The following is a 19763-nucleotide window of genomic DNA, read 5'->3' as shown; positions in this document are numbered from 1 at the left end:
CTATTCAACAGCACATGGAACTTTCTCCAAGATAGATCATATGATAGGCCACAAAATGAGCTTCAATAAATTTAAGAAAATTGAAATCATATCAAGTATTCTCTCAGGCCACAGTGGAATAAACTGGAAATCAACTCCAAAAGGAACCTTTCAAAACCATGCCAATACATGGAAATTAAATAACCTGCTCCTGAATGATCATTGGATCAAAAATGAAATCAAGATGGAAATTAAAAAATTCTTCGAACTGAATGGCAATAATGACACAACCTATCAAAACCTCTGGGATACAGCAAAGGCAATGCTAAAAGGAAAGTTCATAGTCCCAAATGCCTACATCAAATAGACTGAAAGAACACAAACTGACATTCTAAGGTCACACCTCAAGGAACTAGAGAAACAAGAACAAACCAAACCGAAACCCAGCAGAAGAAAGGAAATAACCAAGATTAAAGCAGAACTAAATGAAATTGAAACAAAAACAAATACAAAAGATATATGAAACCAAAAGCTGGCTCTTTGAAAAGATAAATAAAGTTGATAGACAATTAGCAAGATTAACCAAGAAGAGAGAAAATCCAAATAACCTCATTAAGAAACAAAACGGGAGATATTACAACTGACACCACTGAGATACAAAAGATCATTCAAGACTACTGTAAACACCTTTACACAAGCTAGAAAACCTAGAAGAGATGGATAAATTCCTGGAAAAATACAACCCTTCTAGCTTAAATCAGGAAGAATCAGATACCCTGAACAGACCAATAATAAGCAGCAAGACTGAAATGGCAATTTAAAAATTACCAACAAAAGGCTGGGTGTGGTGCCTCATGCCTATAATCCCAGCACTTTGGGAGGCTGAGGTGGGTGGCTCACGAGGTCAGGAGATCGACACCATCCTGGCTGACACCATGAAATCCTGTCTCTACTAAAAATACAAAAACAAAATTAGCCGGGCATGGTGGCGGGCACCTGTAGTACCAGCTACTCAGGAGGCTGAGGCGGGAGAATGGCAAGGGAGGTGGAGCTTGCAGTGAGCCGAGATCGTGCCACTGCACTCCAGCCTGGGCGACAGAGTGAGACTCCGTCTCAAAAAAAAAAAAAACAAAAAAAACACAACACATTACCCACCAAAAAAAGTCCAGGACCAGATGGATTCACAGCAGAATTCCACCAGACATTCAAAGAATAATTGGTACCAATCCTTTTGACGCTATTCCACGAGATAAAGAGGGAATCCTCCCTAATTCATTCTATGAAGGCAGCATCACCCTAATACCCAAATCAGGAAAGGACATAAGCAAAAAAGAAAACTACTGCCCGATATCCTTGATGAACACAGACGCTAAAATCCTTAACAAAATACTAGTTAACTGAATCAAACAACATATCAAAAAGATAATCCACCATGATTAAGTGGGTTTCATACCAGGGATGCAGGGACAGTTTAGCATACATAAGTCAATAAATGTGATATACCACATAAACAGAATTTTAAAAACGAAAATCACATGATCATCTAAATAGATGCAGAAAAAGCATTCAACAAAAGCCAGCATCCCTTTATGATTAAAACTCTTAGCAAAAGTGGCATACAAGGGACATACCTCAATGTAATAAAAGCCATCTATAACAAACCCACAGCCAACATAACAATGAACGGGGAAAAATGGAAAGCATTCCCTCTGAGAACTGGAACGAGACAAGGATGCTCACTCTCACCATTCTTCTTCAACATACTACTGGAAGTCCTAGCCAATGCAATCAGACAAGAGAAAGAAAGAAAGGGCATCTAAATCAGTAAAGAGGAAGTCAAACTGTCACTGTTTGCTGACAATATGATTGTTTACCTTGAAAACCCTGAAGACTCCTCCAGAAAGCTGCTAGAACTGATAAAAGAATTCAGCAAAGTTTCTGGATACAAGATTAATGTACACAAATCAGCAGCTCTTCTATACACCAACAGTGACCAAGCAGAGAGTCAAATCAAGAATTTAACTCCTTTTACAATAGCTGCAAAAAAACAAAAACAAAGACAAAAAACCAGACAAATAAACAAATTTAGGAATATACCTAACCAAGGAGGCAAAAGACCTCTACAAGAAAAACTGCAAAACACTGCTGAAAGAAATCATGGACAGCACAAACGAATGGAAACACATCCCAGCTTGTGGATAGGTAGAATCAATATTGTGAAAATGACCATGCTGCCAAAAGCAATCTACAAATTCAATGCAATTCCTACCACCACTATTCTTCAAAGAATTAGAAAAAAACAATTTTAAAATGCATATGGAACCAAGACATAGCCGGCATAGCCAAAGAAAGACTAAGCAAAAAGAACAAACCTGGAGGCATCACATTACCTGATTTCAAACTATACTATAAGGCCATAGTCACCAAAACACCATGGTACTGGTATAAAAATAGGCACACAGGCCAATGGAACAGAATAGAGAACCCAGAAATAAACTCAAACACTTACAGCCAACTGATCTTTGACAAAGCAAACAATAGTGGGGAAAGAACACCCTTTTCAACAAATGGTGCTGGGATCATTGGTTAGCCACATGTAGGAGAATGAACCTTATACAAAAGCAACTCAAGATGGATTAAGGACTTAAATCTAAGACCTGAAACTATAAAAATTCCAGAAGATAACATTGTAAAAACCCTTCTAGACACTGGCATATCCAAAAGCAAACGCAATAAAAACAAAGATAAATAGCTGGGGTTTAATTAAACTAAAGAGCTTTTGCATGGCCAAAGAATAGTCAGCAGAGTAAACAGACAACCCACAGAGTGGGAGAAAATCTTCACAATCTATACGTCTGACAAAGGACTAATATCCAGAATCTACAATGAACTCAAACAAATCAGTAAGAAAAAAACAAACAATCCCATCAAACAGTGGGCTAAGGACATAAATAGACAATTATCAAATGGCCAACAAATGAAAAAATGCTCAACATCACTAATGACCAGGGAAATGCAAATCAAAATCACAATGCAATACCGCCTATTCCTGCAAGAATGGCCATAATCAAAAAATCAAAAAACAGTAGATGCTGGTGTGGATGCAGCGACCAGGGAACACTTCTACATTGCTGGCAGAAATGTAAACTACTACAGCCACTATGGAAAACACTGTGGAGATTCCTTAAAGAACTAAAAGTAGAACTACCATTTGATCCAGCAATCCCACTACTGGGTATCTACCCAGAGGAAAATAAGTCATTGTGTGAAGAAGATACTTGCACATGCATGTTTATAGCAGCACAGTTCAGAATTGCAAAATCGTGGAACCAACCCAAATGTCCATCAATCAATGAGTGGATAAAGAAACTGTGGGGTGTGTGTGTGTGTGTGTGTGTGTGTATGATGAACTACTACTTAGTCATAAAAAGGAATGAATTAATGGCATTTGCAGTGACCTTGATGAGACTAGAGACTATTATTCTAAATGAAGTAACTCAGGAATGGAAAACCAAACACCATATGTTCTCACTGATATGTGGGAGCTACGCTATGAGGACACAAAGGCATAAGAATGATACAATGGACTTTGGGGACCTGGGGGAAAGGGTGGGAGGGGGTGAGGGATAAAAGACTACAAATAGGGTGCAGTGTGTACTGCTCGGGTGATGGGTGCACCAAAATCTCACAAAGCACCACTGAAGAGCTTACTCATGTAGCCAAATACCACCTGTACCCCAATAACCTATGGGGAAAAAAAGATAAGCACCAGAAATTATGGATATAGTTTAAAAAAATTTTTGTGTCAATGTAGTATATGCAGAAAACAGGTTATATTTCCATGGACTATGTTTCCACAGGCAAGGACTATGTGCCATGGGTTTTATATTCCAAGAGTCCCGTCACAAGTCCTTTCCCAGGGCATTTTAAGCTCTAAGAAAGAGAGAGGAAGATGTCATTCTGAATACAAATTTTGCTGCCAATTTGGAAGTAATATGGTGATTATGAAGGTAGACAGAATGCAGATTGTGTAGGCTTGAATATGTTTCTGCCCCTAACTAGCTGGCTGTGTGATGATTTGCGGTAGGTTACTTAACTTTTCCAAGCTTCAGTTGTCTCCTTTAAAGGCTGGCATTAACAACAGCATTCACTTCATAGGGCTGTTGTATTAAAAGATATAATGCCCACAAAGCTCCTAGCACAGTACCTACTGTACAGTAAACACTCACTAATGTTATCTATTGGTATTACCAGTCTAAATAGGTAACAATGGAATTGTTGTTCAACCTAAATTTTTGTTGCAGATTATCTTTAAAATAAATGACTGGAAAGAGTTTAAAAAATATTTTATATCTATATATTACTGATAATGTATCAGACAATGTTCTAGGCATGTTATGTATATTAACCTATTTGATCCTTACAAGAACCTTATGAGGCAGATATCACTTTCCCCATTTTGAGGCTCAGATAATTACAGTGACTTGCCCAAGGCCACACAGCTATAACGGCAGGGTTGTGATTTGAATCCAGGCAGTCAGCTCCAGAGAATTATGCTTTTAATCATGATAACATACTGCAATAAGGTAAAGTATACTTATAATAGATTATAATAATAATAGCTACCACTTTGGAAATTCTAATATGTTATGTATTCTACTAGAACATTTCTGTGCATTATCTCTAATTTACAATGATCCCATATTGTGGGTACCATGATCCCACCTTACAAATGAGTAATTAGACTCACAGAAGTTAAATATCTTGCCCTAGGTCACATAGTTAATGAGAGCCAGAGCCTACATGCAACTCTGTTGTGTTCTCTGAAGCTTGAAATTGTTCCATTACAGTAAGTCCTCATTTAACGTTAGTGATAGGTTCTTGGATACTGTGACTTTAAGCAAAACTACTTATAGCAGGTTCTCAAATAACATCATTATAATGTTGATGAGAAAAAAATTTGTTTCACTATACATCATTTTGCTTAAAGTTGCAGTGTCTTAGAATCCGACAACATTAAGTAAGGACTGTATACCACACTGCTTCTAAGTATAGATTCTGATGAAAGGCAAATAGCCCATGGGTTTTAGTTGTTTCAAATGACAGGCAGGAACCTGAAAATGGGTGAACCTAAGACAATCTAAACACTATCATGCTATCACTTATTCATTCATCTAACGAACACTTGTTGAACATTTTCTATGAACTAAGCCTGAAGATGGATGCCAAGGATTTAATGATGAATAACACAAACAGGGCCTTTCTCTCAGAGCTTACAAACGAGTACTTGAGAGACTGGCTTAATAAAGGAACAGTGTGATAACTACTTCAAGGATTACTTAGAGTCTAGATATGAGTTAGAACTGCCCATCTCTCTTTGTGCCTCCCCATTCAATGCTAACTAGACAAAAAGACTAGTTAAGAATATTGCTGGCACACTACTCTTTCTTACATAGTTCTAGCTACTTACTAGTTATTCTTATCCTCTCTTCCATGCAGAGAGACAGTGTTCTGGAGAAACTTCAAACCTAACCTCTCATTTCTAGTCTATAAAGATCAGAGGAAGACCTTAGGCTCTCAGGTATAGTTGGCTTGCATCTGAGCACCATAATAAAGAATTATATGCCAAACACCTTTCTAGTTGCTAAAGGATAGAAATTACTATAACATAGTCCCTGGTCTCAAGGAGTTTATTTATTTACATTAAAAACTATTCTAAGGATCATGCAAAAATAAACAAACAATAACAAAAGCCTCCTGTATTATTCCCAGGGATATCCCAGAAATGGGTTAAGTTTTGTACCCAGTATTGGGACTTACTGAGAAGTTATTTTTCTTCAATGAGGCAAGCATTTAGCAAAGGACTTGACAGTAACTTAAAACTTTTCTCTAGTAATAGATGATTAGCAGTGAAATCTGTTCTGGGATTTACAGAAGAACCAACTCCTGAGAGTTTTCCTGGTTTGGTAAATCTGGTCCTTGCCCTTGAGCCATAGGAAATCTACAGTGTGCACTTGTATTTCCTCTCTCACCCGTACAGACTTTACTTTTACCTTTTGGAGACCAGGATTATCCTAGAGAAGCACTTCTGACATGATGGATATATAAAACTCGAGTTCTGGAGAGCAAGTACTGAGGCTAGAAGAAATTTTCTTCTTCTATTCATGTGTTCACACCGTGGCCTGCAAAACAAAATAGCCATTGGGATGACTGGCAAATCTTTCATTACAGTGCATATTCATTTCTTAGGAAAATCACAACCTCTATTGCAAAGCTAATAGATGTCATGTGTTTCACTTTCAAAGTGAAGGTAGTGTCAATGTATTGGAAAATTAATTCTTTTTCTACTTAAAATATTAACAGGAAGAAAATCAGATTTAAAACAGTATGGTTTAAGCAAATTCTTGTATCCTGTTTCTTAGTAAATGCTCTATCCCAGTAATTCAGGAAAGATGTCATTTAGCTTCTTCACACCTTTACAAGAAGATACAAAACTTGTGTCTGCCATCAATACAAAGGAAACTACAGGTTGAGCATCTTGAATCTGAAAGTCCAAAACCCAAAATCTGAAATGTTTTGAGTGCCACCATGATGGCACAAATCAAAATTTCACACGTAAGTACTTAACACAAACTTTGTTTCATGCACTAAATTATTAAAATAATTGTGGCTGGGCGCAGTGGCTCATGCCTATAATCCCAGCACTTTGGGAGGCCGAGGCGGGTGGATCACCAGAGGTCAGGAGTTCGAGACCAGCCTGGCCAACATGTTTTCTCTACGAAAAATACAAAAATTAGCCGGGCATGGTGGTGAGTGCCTGTAATCCCAGCTACTCAGGAGGTTGCAGCACGAGAATTGCTTGAATCTAGGAGGCGGAGGTTGCAGTGAGCCGAGATTGCATCATGGCACTCCAGCCTGTGCGACAAGAGCAAAACTCCATCTAAAAAAAAAAAAAAAGTATTGTATAAAATTACCTTCAGGCTATGTGTAAAAGATGTATATAAAACATAAACAAATTTTATGTTTAGACTTGGGTCTCATTCCTGTATCTCATTAATTGTATGCAAATATTAAAAAATGCAAAATTCACAAGACTTCTGGACCCAAACATTTCAGATAAGGTATATTCAATCTGTACACGAACTTACATGAATCTTTTAAAGAACCTAAATTGGTGGAAATGGTTCTTTTTTAGCTGAAATATCGTTTTATTAGATTCCAGTGTGCTAATTTTATACATCTTGAAAAGAAGACTTCAGATTTTGTAAACAGAAAAAGTAAAATGTTACATGTCAAACGATAGCTCAAAGTGTTTTAATATCCTTGTATAAAACACACTAGGAAGGCCAAGGGTGGTGGCTCATGTCTGCAATCTCAGCACTTTGGGAGATTGAGGTGGGGGGATCACTTGAGCCCAGGAGTTTGAGACCAGCCTGGGAAACATAGGGAGACACTGTCTCTACAAAAAATATAAGAGAATTAGCTGAGTGTGGTGGCACGTACCTGTAGTACCAGCTGCTTGGGAGGCTAAGGCAGGAGGATCAAGGCCATAGTGAGCTATGATGATGCGATGGCACTCCAGCCTGGGTGACAGAGCAAGACCCTATCTCCAAATAAACAAACAAAAAAATCAGAGGAGTAAAATAATAAAATACAGACATACCTCATTTTATTATGCTTCACTTTATTAAGCTTCACAGATATTGCATTTTTTTTTTTTTTTTTACAAATTGAAGGTTTATGGTAACCCTGTCTCAAGCAAGTCAATTTTTCCAGCGGCATGTGCTCACTTTCCACCTGTCACATTTTGGTAATTCTCACAATATTTCAAAAGTTTTCATTTTTATTACATCTGATGGTGACTTGTGATCAGTGATCTTTGATGCTACTATTGTAATTGTTTTGGGGCACCACAAACTGCACCTGTATAAGACGAATTTAATCTATAAATGTGTATCCGACTGTCCCACCATCTCTCTCCCTCTTGTTGGGTCTCCCTATTCTGAGATACAATATTGAAATTAGGCCAATTATTAACCCTACAATGACCTCTAAGTGTTCAGGTGAAAGGAAGAGTCACATGTCTCTCACTTTAAAACAAAAGACAGAAATAAAAATTAAGGTTAGTGAGGAAAGCATGTTGATAGCCGAGATAGACCAAAAGTTAGGTTTCTTGTGCCAAACAGCCAAGTTGGGAATGCAAAGGAAATGTTACTGAAGGAAATTAAAAGTGCTACTCCAGTGAACACATAAGTAAGAATGTAAAACAGCCTTTTTGTTGATATGGAGAAAATTTTAGTGGTCTGGATAGAAGATCAAACGAGCCACAACTTCCTTTAAACAAAAGCCTAATCCAGAGTGATACTCTAATGCTCTTCAATTCTATGAAGGCTGAGAGAGGTGAGGAAGCTGCAGGAAAAAATGCTTGAAGCTAGCAGAGGCTGGCTCTTGAAGTTTAGGAAAAGACGCCATCTCCAAAACATAAAACATAACTTGCTGCAAGGTAAAGCAGCAAGCGCTGATATAGAAGCTGCAGAAAGTTATCCAAAAGATCTAGCTAAGATAACTAGATCTTAACTAGTTGATGATGGCGGCTACACTAAACAACAGATTTTAAATGTAGACACAACAGCCTTATATGGGAGGAAAATGACATCTAGGACTTCCATAGCTAGAGAAGTCAGCACCTGGCTTCAAGGCTTCAAAGAACAGGCTAACTCTCTTGTTAGGGGCAAATGCAGCTGGTGACCTGATATTGATGCCAGTGCTCATTTGCCATTCCAAAAATCCTGCAGCCCTTAAGGATTATGCTGAATCTACTCTGCTTGTGCTCTAGAAATGGAAGAATAAAGCCTGGATGACAGCACATCTGTTTATAGCATGATTTACTGAATATTTTAAGCCCACTGTTGAGACCTATTGCTCAGAAAAAAAGATTTCTTTCAAAATATTAATGCTCATTGACAATGCACCTGGTCACCCAAGAGCTCTGATGGAGATGCACAAGGAGACTGATATTATTTTCATGCCTATTAACACATCCATTCTCTACTCATGGATCAAGGAGTCATTTTGACTTTCAAGTCTTATTATTTCAGAAACACATTTCCTAAGGCCATAGCTGCCATAGATAATGCTTCTTCTGATGGATCTGGGCAAAGTAAGTTGAAAATCTTCTGGAAAGGTTTCACTATGCTAGATGCTAATAAGAACATTCATGATTTATGGGAGGAAGTCAAAATATCAACACTAATTGGAGTTTGGAAGAAGCTGATTCCAGTCCTCATGGATGACTCTGAGGGGTTCAAGCTTTCAATGGAGGAAGTGACTGCAGATGTGGCGGAACAGCAAGAAATCTAGAATTAAAAAGTGGAGCCTGAAGATGTGACTCAATTGCTGCAATCTCATGATAAGGCATGAACTTATGAGGAGTTGCTTTTTATGGATAAACAAGAGAGTAGTTTCTTGATATGGAACCTACTCCTGGTGAGGGTGCTGTGAACATTGTTGAAATGACAACAAAGGATTTAGAATATTCCATAAGCTTAGTTGATAAGCAGTGGCAGGGTTTGAGAAGACTGACTCCAATTCTGAAAGAAGTTCTACTGTGGGTAAAACGCTATCAAACAGCACTACATGGTATAGAAAAATATTTTGTGAAAGGAAGAGTCAATGCAGCAAACTTCAATGTTGTCTTATTTTAAGAAATTGCCTCTGCAACCCCAACCTTCAGCAACCACCACCCCAAGCAGTCAGCAACCATCAACACTGAGGCAAGACCCTCCACCACAAAAAATTATGACTCATTGAAGGCTCAGATGATCATTAACATTTTTTAATAATAAGTGTTTTTAAATTAAGATACGTATTTTTTAGACATAACACTATTGCATACTTAGACTACAGTATAGTGTAAACATAACTTTTATTAATATATGCACTGGGAAACCAAAAAATTTGTGTGACTCACTTTACTGCAATATTTGCTTTATTGCAGGGGTCAGAAACCCAACCCACAATATCTCCAAGGTATGCCTGTAGCAATGTTCTCTTTATACTTTCTTTTTAAAAACTCAGCCTGGGCAACATGGTGAGACCTCATCTCTCCAAAAAAACAAAAAAAAAGTTAGTCGGGCATGGTGGTATGAGCTTGTGGTCCCAGCTACTTGGGAGGCTGAGCTGGGAGGATCGCTTGAGCCCAGGAGGTGAAGACTGCAGTGAGCTGTATTCATGGCATTGCACTCCAGCCTGGGTGACAGAGTGAGACTTTTCTCAAAAAAAAAAAAAAAAAAAAGAAAAAAAGAAAAAAAAAATTAAAAGGTTGATATGTGGCACAGTGTGGTGGCTCACGCTTATAATCCCAGTACTTTGGGAGGCCAAGGTGGGCACATCAACTGAGGTCAAGAGTTTGAGCCAGCCTCGCCAAAACGGTGATACCCCGTCTCTACCAAAAATATAAAAAATTAGCCCGGTGTGGTGGTGCGCACCTGTAATCCCAGCTACTCAGGAGGCTGAGGCAGAATTGCTTGAACCTGGGAGGCAGAGGTTGTAGTGAGCCAAGATCGTGCCACTGCACTCCAGCCTGGGCAACAGATCTCTTTGAGGCTCTGTCTCAAAAAAAAAAAAAAAAAAAAGGTTGGTTGGTTTACTAATTTTTTAAATGGATTAGCTTATTTATAACATAAAATACATGCCTTACAACAAAGGTCTTTGTAACTGTTTGAGACAAAGCTGTATTAAGAAACTTTCATTTTTAAGCACATGGCAAAAGCTTTCAATTTCTGAAATGGGTGATACTGTTTTTGACACTGGCATCAGCAAACTGACAAAGTGGAGGTCACTCGTTTTAAAAGAGTAGAATCTTTTTGGTATAGTACTCCATAAAGATGATCACAAACATAGAAATGTGGTGACTATGGAAGGGAGATGTTAAAGTGATACTAATCCTGTAAGTCAATCAAAATAACATTTCTATAAAAATAAAATCTTGCCACCTAAGATAATAAGATGGAAATTTGCAAAGATGAAAGATAAATAATTTACATAAGTCACTGATCTGTATAAATTAAAGGGAGCACAGAAAAGAGAAGGCTAATCCTAATTTTTTGCTATCCTTGTTGGGATTCTTATGTATACATTAGTAAGGTTCTGCCAAAAGCCGATTATGTATTCCTAGATTTGGTTGTCACCTTAGGCTACATGGCAATCTTAAAGGGCATGGTAGGATAGGGAATACAGGATACAAATGAAAGGCAGAAAGAAAGGTCAAAGAAAAGTGCCATTATGAGTGCTAAAATCTCAAATTCCTGGCCATTGCAACTGTCAAAAGTCAAAATCACAACAATTTTGCGAAAGATCTTAATTGGCTTTATTTATGATTCTGTCAGAGGTGTTTGAACAAAAGCAACTCCATCTTGTCTAGAGGGCGGGTACAAAGAAGCTGAGACATACTGGGCTGAATTCCCAGACGCTTAAGGCATTCTAAGTCATAGGATGAGATATGAGGTCGACACAAAATACAGGTTATAAAGACCTTGCCGATAAAACAGGTTGCAGTAAAGAAGCCAGCTAAAACCCACCAAAACCAAGATGGTGACGAGGGTGACCTCTGGTTGTCCTCATTGCTACACGGCCACTAGCGCCATGACAGTTCACAAACGCCATGGCAACGTCAGGAAGTTACCGTATATGGTCTAAAAGGAGGAGGCACAAATAATCCCATCTTGTTTAGCATACCATCAAGAAATAACCATAAAAATGGGCAGCCAGCAGCCCTAGGGACTGTTCTATGTCTTTTATTCCTTTACTTTCCTAGTAAACTTGCTCTCACTTTATGGACTCGCCCTGAATTCTTTCTTGCACGAGACTGAAGAACCCTCTCTGGGGGTCTGGATTGGGACCTCTTTCCTGTAACAATTCTAGAATCGGGAAATACTTTATTCCATAAAATACAGTAAGTGTCCCAAGGGGCAGAGCAGAGAAGTTTGGTTTTACAGACAGAGAAGGGCTGAAGAAAGTAGAAACAAAGAACAAAAAGCAGCTTGGTCATTTCAGAGTTACTTTCCTCCTAAAGTGGGAACAGAGGGACAGAAAAATACAGGAATAACTGGTTGACATAAGCTTACTTTTTGTTGTAAGCATCAAAGGCAGAGCGAACTTCATTGTCATGACAACTGAAACTGGCATGTGTGGGAAATTTGGTTATTTCTCTCTACTGAGTTCTAGGAAGGTCAGATAACAATGTAGTTTTGATTTGGTGAGGTGGAACTTTAGGTATAAATGTCTCTATTTTGATTTTTAGTCTGGTCTACTGGGGCCTAGTGCACGAGCTTAGTCCAAAACAAAGGCCTCCTATAACTTTTAGTTAACACAACAATGGTGTAATATCAACAAAGGCATCATCCCTCCACATTCTAAAATCCAATTTAGCGTAGGGTTTAGTATGGAGGTATACCTACCTGTGAGTTAGGGGAGCTAAAATAGCATAAAGCTCACTCCTGAACATGCTGTCTCTTACCTGCTTAAAATCCTGTTATTTAGAATGAAGCCTCAATATCTCACAATGGTCTGTGCAGCCCTGGGTTAGCTAGATCTTGCCAATCCCTGACCTCACTTAATACCACTCTCCTTCTTAATCACTGTATTTCAAGCCATGCTGGCCTTCTTTCTGTTCCTCAAGCATACCAAACAATTTCCCTTCTCAGGCTTTTGTGCTTACTGTTCTCTTTGGCTAGGATATTCTTCCCTTAGGTCTTGGAATAGTCGGTTCTTTATCATCCTTCAATCTGTAACTCTGTTATCCCCTCAGAGAGCCCCACTTTAGCTCAAGTAGAATCCTCCTTCCTCTTAGTTTCTATGGCATCACCTGTTTTATCCTTCATGGTACTAATCATGCTGGATAGTCATCCTGTATATGTCTTGGCTTACTTATTTTTGTTCGTTCTACCCATCACTAGCCTAAGTTTCATAAAGATGGGGACCTAGTCCACCCTGTTCTCTACTGTAACCCCAGTGCTTAGAACAGTGCTCAGCACACAGTAAGTTCACAATAAATATTTATTGAATAGGGCCAGGTGTGGTGGATCAGGCCTATAATCCCAGCACTTTGGGAGGTTAAGGTGGGAGGATGGCTTGAGCCCACCAGTTTGAGACCAGCCTGGGCAACACGGCAAGAACTCTGCAAGTAATAAAAAATATTAGCTGGGCATGGTGGTGCACTCTTGTAGTTCCAGCTACTCAGGAGGCGGAGGTGGGAGGGTCACTTAAGCCTGGGAGATTGAGGCTGCAGTGCACAATGATTGTGCCACTGCACTCCAGCCTGAGCAACAGAGACTAGTCTCAAAACAAAATTTATTGCATGAATGAAGAACTATAAGCAGAATTTTGCAATTCAAGAAAATTTTTATAACAGAGTAGGCATATATGATAACATAATTTTCTTCCTATTTCATTTGAAGTTCCCCTAAAAAATCTTTATTAACAAAGAGAATGGCTTTTCTTTTTTTCTACACCATATACTATTGTACTTCTGTAGTCCTACCATTTGTTTTGTCTATTGTAGTGTATTGTCTATTTGGTTTTATGCTCCCTAATGCCTATTCTCTTAACTTTCTTTTTGCTCTTTATGTGCTAGTAATTTATGCCAAGGGAAACAATCTGGGTTGTGTTCCTTGCTTCCCCACTCCCACAGTATGTTTCACATTTCTATGTCTTTGTTTTTTTCCATTCTTCTCTCTAAAATGCTCTTTCATTCTCCTGGTAATGCTTATTCTTCTTTAAGAGCCTTCTTAGAAGTCTTCTTTTCTAGGACGTTTTCCCAGAAGTTAAATTACTCTTTAATTCATCACATGCCACATTATATTAAATTTATCTGTTCAATATGGTTTGTTTTTCCTGGACTCAGAGTAAGATCTTAGAAGGACTATCTGTTTATATCTTCAGTGCCAAGCTCAGAAATTGTTAATCTGAACTTCAGATATTAATCTTCTTCATGAGTTGCAGTTCCTCTTCCTAAGCCACAATTTTGTCACTTAGCATTAAAAACACAATTTTACTAAATCATAAAATTATCTTATATTTGTATACGAAGTACACAGACTAGTTTCATATATAGTACCTTATTTAATACTTATTTTAATCATTACTTACATCTTCTCCTCACTTCTAATATTTTTACTTGTGTTCATATTGTGAGCAGAGACTATTTTCTTTAGGGCTCTAAAACAGAATTTTATATTGTACCACAACAATATGGGCATTCATCAAATCATATTCTTTACACAATTGCTATTCAAACTTTAGGAAATGGAATAAACTTGTAACATGACTCGTACACTGGGCTAAGTGAAAAAACATACTGTCTGTCCTAAAAAATTTGTTAATTGGGCAGACAACTCATCAATAAATGAAAAACTTAAATAAGCAGGAAATTTTGGATTCATTTCTAAATTAACTGTGGCAGCACTTATTACTATACTTTTAAAGGAAGGTTGGTTACATTGTTTTTATTTAAGGGTTTATTGCCCTCTAGTGGATCAAATAAGTAACTCTAAAAATCTGTAAAAACAGCAAATTTGAGAACTGTAATGAAAGGGGTCATTAGTATTTTTACTATTTGTATTTCACCTGGTGAACCCCAGAAATTGGCAAAAAGGCTTCCCATTTATTGTCTGTTGGACAATAACAGAATAAGATGCTTTCAGACAGTTAATATTAATTAATTTCCTTTGGTGTTTTCATAGTATTTCCTTCATACTTGCCACCTGGTTTATTATTGTATTTATTTATTTATTTATTTATTTGCCTAGGCTCTGGGGTGTTTTTAGAGTTTGTTTTATTTCTCTGTCTCTCTCTACTGCTTGACTTGCAGTATAGTGGATGCATGTCTGATGAATAATTGAATGAAACACCAGGAATAAGTAAACACTAAAATTAGGAAGGCAGGATGACACACTCGGGAACAATTTCATATGTGGTATCTTTTGCAGTTTATCTTTCTTCTAACATTTATTGGGAAGGATGATGATATCGTATTACATTTCTTTCAGCTCCATCACAGCAAACCATATCCCAATTTAATATGCTAACATATTTATTTATTCATCAGTTATTAATTGTGCAGCTGCTAAATGCTAGGGGGGGATAGCGTGATTGACGGACAAACAGACAAGGTCCCTACCTAGTCAGTAGACTTACCGTCTAGTGTAAGAGACAGACATTAAATAATCACACAAAAAATTTACCTGCAATTCTGGCAAATTCTATTTTGGAAATGCATAGTGCCATGAGAAGATATAACGGGGACTAATTTAGTTTTTGATGGGAGGAATGGGGAAAGAGAAGAGGATAATTAGGAAAATACATAACCTTATTTTTAAAAAGTATTTTCTCAGGGTAGTAGTGTTAAGGGCAATTTTTATTTCCTTTATATATTTAAGATATTTTCTAAGTGTATCACTTTCATAATTAGAAAAAATCAATAAATACAATAAAAATACTGGAGAGGGACATTAGCAATAATATACAAAGAAAAGCTTGCTTTCTTTAAATCTCTCACACATAAAAGTAGAAATAAGGAGGGTAGAAAGAGGGACAAAAGTATAAGTGTTGGGGCAGAACTAATTAAGGCCTCAGTTGGCCTTTGTTTTGAAAGCCCAGGGATAACCCAGGTCAATGTCCAGGAATGAAGGCTCTGATAGACTTATGCTTATTAAAATATGTGGGGTCCATGTGGACACACTATAGTACATATCTAATTTACCATGGAATATTCTGGAATACTTTCTCTCCTTTTAGACAAGCCATGATGGGGAGCTGAACCGTAATCCAAAGATGTTTTACTAATTTACCATGAAAAATTACCATCACAGGGAAGGGACATATCAGAAGCCTGTATTTAAATATTTGGTATAACTACATATTATACTCAAATTATAAACAGAAAGTTGCTTGAAGAAGAGCTGTGTGGTGAATCAACTATTTAATGGAATCAAGCTAATGCCTGATGCATCTTTCATTCTAGAGATGATTTTGTCAGTGGTACCAGATATATAAACTCATCGATTACAACCTCTGCATCCCATTTTCATACTAGACAAGTATTTCTCAAACTTTATCATACATCAAAATCACCCAGAAGGCTTGATAAAACAGATTGCTGGACTCCAACTCCAGAGTTTGATTCAGTAAGTCTGGGATAAGTGTCTGAGAATCTGCATTTTCATAAGTTCCCAGGTAATGGCCAAATTGTCCACACTGGAAAACCAGTAGCTTAGTCATTGAGACTATCTCATGGTGAATAACACTTGTGATAAATATGGTTATAATTAAATTCCCAAGGCCTGACAGCATCTCAGTCTCGTTTAAATTATTTTGCAATTCTTTGCTCTAATCCATTATTTGGTGACCTTTCAGCTCAACTACTTCATAATCAAGTTCTCAGAAGGCATCTTAATCATTTATGGAAAACTGTGCCCATACATGCACATACCAACACAACTTTTTTTCTTCTTTGGGCTAGACTAGAAGATCTAGAATAACTGGGTTAGATTAGAAAATCTAAACTAATTCTTATTCCATGTTAGATCCTAGAGAAAAAGTTCAGTGAAGTATTTAGTGTAAACTGGCATCTGGGGATGGGGCTGAAGAGAACATAAAAGTATAAGATATGAATCCTATCTTAAAGTTCATAATCCAGTTTGAGTTCATTTGACTGCTTTACAGTTTGCAAAGTGCTTTTGCATCATTATCTGATCCACTTAGAGAAGTTAAATAACTAATTAAAGAATAGGAATTAGGAGAAATCAGGTCTGGAACTCATGCCTTCTGATGAGTAGCTTACTAGTCTTTCTAGTACATCACTCTCTTTGTTCAAGCTTCACACTTGAAAGAAACTATGTGTATTTGCTTCAAGACTGTGCCCAAAGGATGAAATTACTCCTTTGAAAAACTTGTCCTAGTTCTAAGGGCATAAAGAAAAGAAAGTATGACTAACTTTTCTCCCTTTCTTCATTCCTCTCCAAACTGTTCTTGCCTTGCATGAAAATCTTTGTCACCTTGTAATTATCCAATTTTCTATTTCATAATTTACAGGCCAAGAGGCCTCAGTTATGGGAAGGGTGGCTATTTTGAACTGTTTTCTTAACACTATCTAATGGTTTCCTCCAAGGGCACATACTTGTTTAATTTTTCTAAAGGCAGTCATAATTAGTCTCTAAAACATAATTTAGTGACATTAACACGAAAACTCTAGAAAAGAGAGGCAGGCAGGACAGTGAAAATTAAGTAAGCAAAAAAAAAAAAAGAGACAAAACCCAGTGAAAGGAGAAATACTGATGAAAAATCCTTTAAAAACATGAACCAGGAAAATTTTAGTACAATACGGTTTTTCCGTTGACTGTCATTTATGGGATATTTATTACAGGGATGGAGAAGGTAATAGGGTTAAAGAGAGAAAAAACAGGCTCTTGTGTTCAAGGAATTTATAATCTATTGGCTAAGACAGACAATATATATCAATGAAATAATATATGCAAGTTCCAGACTTCTATACCTTAACTGCTTACCTGAGAGCCAACTGTATTTGATGTCTCATAGGGATCTCACGGTTTAAGTTAAAAAACCTGAATTCTTAGTTTCCTCTCAAACCTCTTTTTTTGCAATTTTGCTCCATCTCAGTAAATGGTACCACTCACTAACCAGTAACTCAGGCCAGTACCTGGGAGTCATTTGTCATTCCTCCCTTTCTTTCACATCCCACATCACACTCATCAGAAGGTACTTGAATTTACTTCCATACTTAGAAACCATCATTCACCTTTCCCTTATATATTCTGCCATCATCTTAATCCAAACCACCATTATCTCCTGTTTATGGTGCTGGATTAACCTCCTTATCATGATTTGGTCTCTGCCCATCTTTCCAGATTCATCTCATACAACTGTCCTTTCTGAATATATTCCAGCAATACTGGTCTTTCCTTAGATTCTTGAACATTAACATGTCAAGCTCTTTCCTGCCTCAGTACCTTTGCACAACCTGTTCACTCTGTTTAGAATGTTGTTCTTTTCCTCTCTTGCACAGTTGGATCATGCTCATCTTTTAGGCATCAATATCAACTCCTCGGAAAGGTCTTCTTAGACCAGTCTAATTCACATAGTTTCCTTGTAAGTTCTCCTTAATTCCATCCATATAAGGTAAGTTCCATTAGAACAGGAATCTACCTTGTTTATCATCGGATCTCAGTACCTAGCAGTTCCTGGCACAGACCAAAGAAGCACTTAACTATCTGCAGAATAAACAAATAATTACTTGGTGCTCTGTGATCCAGTCTTGTGGGGTCAGGAAAGGGTTTCTGATTTAAAAGGCTTTGCAAACTGAGTAAGAATTAGCCAGGTCACGGACAGGGTCAGAAGACGGTTTGGGGTGAGAAGGAGGATAGCACACTTCAGGAACACAGAAGACATTCTATATGGCTGGAGCGGTGGAAAACCACTGGGGCTGAAGAGGCAGGCAAAAGTCAGACAGGAAAGAGCCTGTAAGTCATGTTAAAGAGTTTGGGCTTAAACCTGAGGGCAAATAGGAGCGACTGAAAGGTTTTCAATGGGGAGTGCCTCGGGCAAATATGAACTTTATCAGCCCAGCAGTGTGGAGACTGGACTGGAATGTGGCAAGATTGAAAGCAGGAGAACCAGCTGGGGCAGGTGGGGGTACTGCCACAGCTATGTAGCAGTCATAGGGTCAAACCAAAATAATGTCAGTAAAAAACGGAGAGACGTGAACAGATCTGAGACATTCAAGAGGCTGGTAGGGACTGGCTGGATGCGAAAAGGAAGAAAACTTTCAATTCTGGTTTAAGCACATGGCTCAGTTAAAGTATGTTCCCTCTAAGCCATGATACCAGTTTGGCAGATCCCCTTTCAGCACGTACTACTCTGCACAGTGGCCCGCTGAATACGTATTTGTACATCACAGAAGCAAGAGTCGCGCCTTTTCCACTCTACCTCCGATTCTAAAAGCTCACTCGGAGTCTAGCTCGATGCCACTGTAAGTGTTCAATAAACGTTCGTTAGGTGATTGCAACTGCACTGAATCTAAAATAAAATAACTGACGTTTATATCTTTTACCCTCATATCCGCCCGTTTACAGAGAATAACTCGTGAAAAAACAAGTGCCGGACTCTGGGTGGGTCTCATTCATAATGAAGTTAAGAGCCTCCTCGGGAGTCTCCGGCCCTTAGGCTTCCCGAGAACCCCTTTACCCAGCTCACCTGAGGGAGAAGACCAGAAGCGGGCCCAGGCGACACACAGTGACTCAGACCGGCCGGATCAGTAGTTCGCCGGGAGCCTTCCAAACGAATCTCCCGCGTCCTTTTCCGCCGGAAGTAACGCTTTGGCTGGGTTTACTCAGAGCCAATCAGAAGAAGGCGCCGCAGAGGGTGGTGCTTAGCCAAGAAATCCTACAGGCTTGTGGGAACGACCATTTTCGTCAAACTGCGGGTAGAATCGGTGGATCAGTAGTACAGTCCGTAAAGTTGGTTTTGGCGGCGCTGAGCCTCCTGGGCGTAGGGATCCCCGGAAAGTGTGTAGCAAGCCTGGGCGCCCTGGGGTCAGGCGGGGTGACTGAAATAGGGAATGGAAGCCGGATGAAGAGGGTTGAGGGAGCTTTAGAAGCGGACCCGGCGCTGTCCTAGGGGCTAGCACTACTCAGCGGCGGAGGGGGGAAGGGGGCTTTGGCAGGAGGCAGGAGGGAGGTGGAGCGCGGAGTGGGTTTTCGGGTGCCGAA

The 19763-nt window shown here is 38.6% G+C and overlaps 1 protein-coding gene across 2 annotated transcripts in view; it reads right to left on the bottom strand.

Annotated features, from left to right (window-relative positions):
• The window catches only part of DDIAS (DNA damage induced apoptosis suppressor), a 33367-nt gene extending 14030 nt beyond the window's left edge, over positions 1-19337 (bottom strand). Inside the window, exons 1-4 of one of the 2 annotated variants that reach the window (XM_073019835.1) lie at positions 19249-19337; positions 7483-7582; positions 6454-6919; positions 6033-6161 (exon numbers count right to left, since the gene is read on the bottom strand). In XM_073019835.1, coding sequence (XP_072875936.1) covers positions 6033-6145 — 113 coding nt within the window. In that variant the 5' untranslated portion in view covers positions 6146-6161; positions 6454-6919; positions 7483-7582; positions 19249-19337. The remainder of the gene's footprint in view (positions 1-6032; positions 6162-6453; positions 6920-7482; positions 7583-19248) is intronic. The other variant, XM_038005419.2, reaches the window with a different exon arrangement.
• Between the last annotated feature and the right edge of the window lie 426 nt (positions 19338-19763).

The sequence above is a fragment of the Chlorocebus sabaeus genome, chromosome 1, assembly GCF_047675955.1.
Source record: "Chlorocebus sabaeus isolate Y175 chromosome 1, mChlSab1.0.hap1, whole genome shotgun sequence".
Classification (NCBI taxonomy): Eukaryota; Metazoa; Chordata; class Mammalia; order Primates; family Cercopithecidae; genus Chlorocebus; species Chlorocebus sabaeus.
Note: the sequence above shows the minus strand (reverse complement) of the source record. Positions and strands in the feature narration are given on the sequence as shown.